This window comes from Montipora capricornis, chromosome 4, assembly GCF_036669925.1.
Source record: "Montipora capricornis isolate CH-2021 chromosome 4, ASM3666992v2, whole genome shotgun sequence".
NCBI classification, from domain to species: domain Eukaryota; kingdom Metazoa; phylum Cnidaria; class Anthozoa; order Scleractinia; family Acroporidae; genus Montipora; species Montipora capricornis.
The window spans coordinates 8,728,743-8,731,612 of NC_090886.1; the positions used below are offsets into that span (position 1 = coordinate 8,728,743).

At 42.0% G+C, this 2,870-nt stretch overlaps 1 protein-coding gene across 1 annotated transcript in view; it reads left to right on the forward strand.

The window, feature by feature from the left end:
- The first annotated feature begins 710 nt into the window (after positions 1-710).
- The window catches only part of LOC138045466 (small ribosomal subunit protein eS7-like), an 18,837-nt gene continuing 16,677 nt past the window's right edge, over positions 711-2,870 (forward strand). Inside the window, exons 1-2 of the mRNA XM_068891981.1 lie at positions 711-780; positions 971-1,049. Coding sequence (XP_068748082.1) covers positions 978-1,049 — 72 coding nt within the window. The 5' untranslated portion in view covers positions 711-780; positions 971-977. The remainder of the gene's footprint in view (positions 781-970; positions 1,050-2,870) is intronic.

The following is a 2,870-nucleotide window of genomic DNA, read 5'->3' on the forward strand; positions in this document are numbered from 1 at the left end:
AAAATAAGGAACAGCAGGGGACTGTTGAGGAACACCGTGGGAAATGCTGAGTGGACGTGACGTGTACCCATTGCGCTTACTTTTGAACTTCTAAATGTTTCGCCTTGTAGTCAGTGTACAATTCGTACTTTATAATTAGGACACATATGCATAATAACTTCTACAAAATCCTACGTCTTATTGTGTTCAGTGTCAATACAGGTTGTTGTATACATTTCTTGGCCAGCTCCGCTTACAATCCATTCAGAAAGCTGGAAGGAATCGAGAGGTTTACCCTAGTAGCCCTGGACTGGGTGGGCAAGATTGGCCGTTTTTATACTAGAGACGCATAATTGAACTGGGACGAACTTGGGCAAACATTTTTTCTGCGTGTGTTCAATTCCTCTAGTATAAAGACGGGCAAAAGACGCATAATGCGTCTGGACGAACTATCCACTTTAGTTCGTCTTCCAGGACGCACTAAACTGGAAAGTTCGTCCAGACGCATAATGTGTCCCGTGCCCGTCTTTACACTAGACGAATTTAACAGACGCAGAAAAAATGTTTGCCCAAGTTCGTCCCAGACGGATTATGCTTCTTTTATAGTTCGTCCCGTCTTTACACTAGACGGATAACATGAGAGACGCATAATTCGTCTGGCTCTACCGAGATGCGCGGCTACAAGGCGGAGAAAAAATAATTAACGGTCAGCGTGTTCATTGTGAAATCGTGCGCAGGAAGCTTAAAGTTGGATCCACTCGTCCGAGTCGGCCTCTTTCCGGCTGCTTCCAACTTTTTGTGGTGAGTGCCGAGATTCGAGGAAAGTATTCTCATTTTCGTTCTACGTTTCGTCGATATTGTAGTTCTGCCTTTTCCATACTACTTTTAAGCAACGTGGCTTTGAGATTTAAACAAGATTGTTCTTGGATGGCTCCAGTAAATCATTCAATCCACTCCTTTTACAAACCGAGCTTGTTTTTTATCTTTATAGTTCAGCCATGCTTACATCAAAAATAGTGAAGCCGCAAGACCAAGGCGAGCCCGATGAGTTCGAAAAGACGATCTCCCAGGTACGCTTAGAGCATTATCTGTAATAAAGATATTTATTTATCGGTATTGAGTCAGGCATGCGTTGCAAAAGAAATCCGAGTGCAAGGCTGACATTAAGGCATCGAGCCAATAAATAACCTTCCCGATTACTTGTTCGGATGCTGAAGAGATTCATGGAAGCTAGAATAGGGTCTAGTGACTGAGGTCGGTCCTTCATTCTACTAGAACAGAAAGGTCGAAATATGTCATTCTCGCTATCTTTGAAGTTAAGATGTTCATTAACCAGGAAAAGTTTGTAAGAGTATGAAATAGTTAATTATGGTGGTGCACTGTCGGTTCACTTTTGTCAACCTTTTCTCATGTACGGTGAGATTCTGGAGCAATTACAGAATACATGGTCACATTCAAGACCTGGAAGTAATGGCTTCTTTGGCTCGGCAGTGAATGAAACGACGAGTCATAAATGTTGGGGTCCAAGGCTGCTGCCTAACGGTCACCCGGTCACCTGGGGCACCTTACTTGCAAGCACCGGCGACCATATTTCTGAACGAGTAGCCCGAATGGTTGTTTAACTCATCACAACGTGATTCATCCCCACTTTTAATTAATTAATTCTGGGCTCTTGAAAAAGTGACTTGGGCCACTAACTTGTAATGTCGGAGGCCCGTAGGGCTCAGAAAATTTTTCTGAGGCAGCAGCCTTGTGGTCTGTTATACTTGTGGCTTGTTTGGCTCAGCGCTGGGTGAAAGAATGAGCCATATACAGTAGTGGTGGGCCGATGATCGATTATAATCGAAAGTTGATCGAAAAGTTCAAGCGACGCGGCAATCGATTTTGCTTTTTTCATAATCGATTGTCGCTGAAAAATTAAAAATTTATTAGGGACAAATAAAAGTATTGAAATCAATAAAAATGTTCGTTTAATATCTTGCGGTGAGTTGTCTTTTTTCATGGACTCCTAACTTCTAAGTCACAACAGCAGATATAATCTAAGATTGACTGTGTTTACCTGGCAGTACCCTGTTCGCTGTGTTGTTGTCACTTCAAATACCTCACTCTTATTTGAAAGATGTGCCATGCTAAGCCGCTTTGTATTTCGTAAACAACTGAACCAAAACGTAAATTACAGGCTCACTGTTTCGCATTTACAGTATCACTACCGTCCAAAAGAAGTTTTGAAATAGATCTCAAATGTATTTACAAATCACCAGAGGAAGATAATGTCACCTCTGATCCAAGATGAACAATATTGTTGGTTTTGGCTTGAAAATGTTTGTTTCGCTCTCCTCAATTCCCAGTGTTCTCTCAGACATGCCTCGCTTACATGTTGCTGACGAGTCCAACATGGCGGATAAAATGGACGAGTTGGAGATCTTTCGCTATCCTGGAAACGCCAGGTCAAAAGTGTGGGAATATTTTGGTTTTCATCAAGTGAAGGAAAGGCCCACGTTGACTTCTATTTAGATGAAAAATAATTATGTGGAATGCTTATTGGTAGATTTTTCCGATTATAATCGATGATCGATCGGTCGGGGTAATCTGATTATTTCTGATGATCGAATGTGAAATCTCAACCGATTCCCACCACTAATATACAGTACCGCTCGAAACTATTTGTGCATTTGCCGCGGTTCTGACCAGGTGAAACCGCAGGTTCAATTCCAAGTTTGACCAAGGTGAAACCTTGTCTACGGTAACCGAAAGCCGAGGTTTTACCTAGATTTTTTCCGGTTGAGTTACGCTGTGGTTAAGAGAGGATGCAGTATACTTTAATTTGGAGCAGATGCTATCAGAGAAATCTGCATATTTTTGCGGTAAACACTATTGGCAAAGACGAGGTA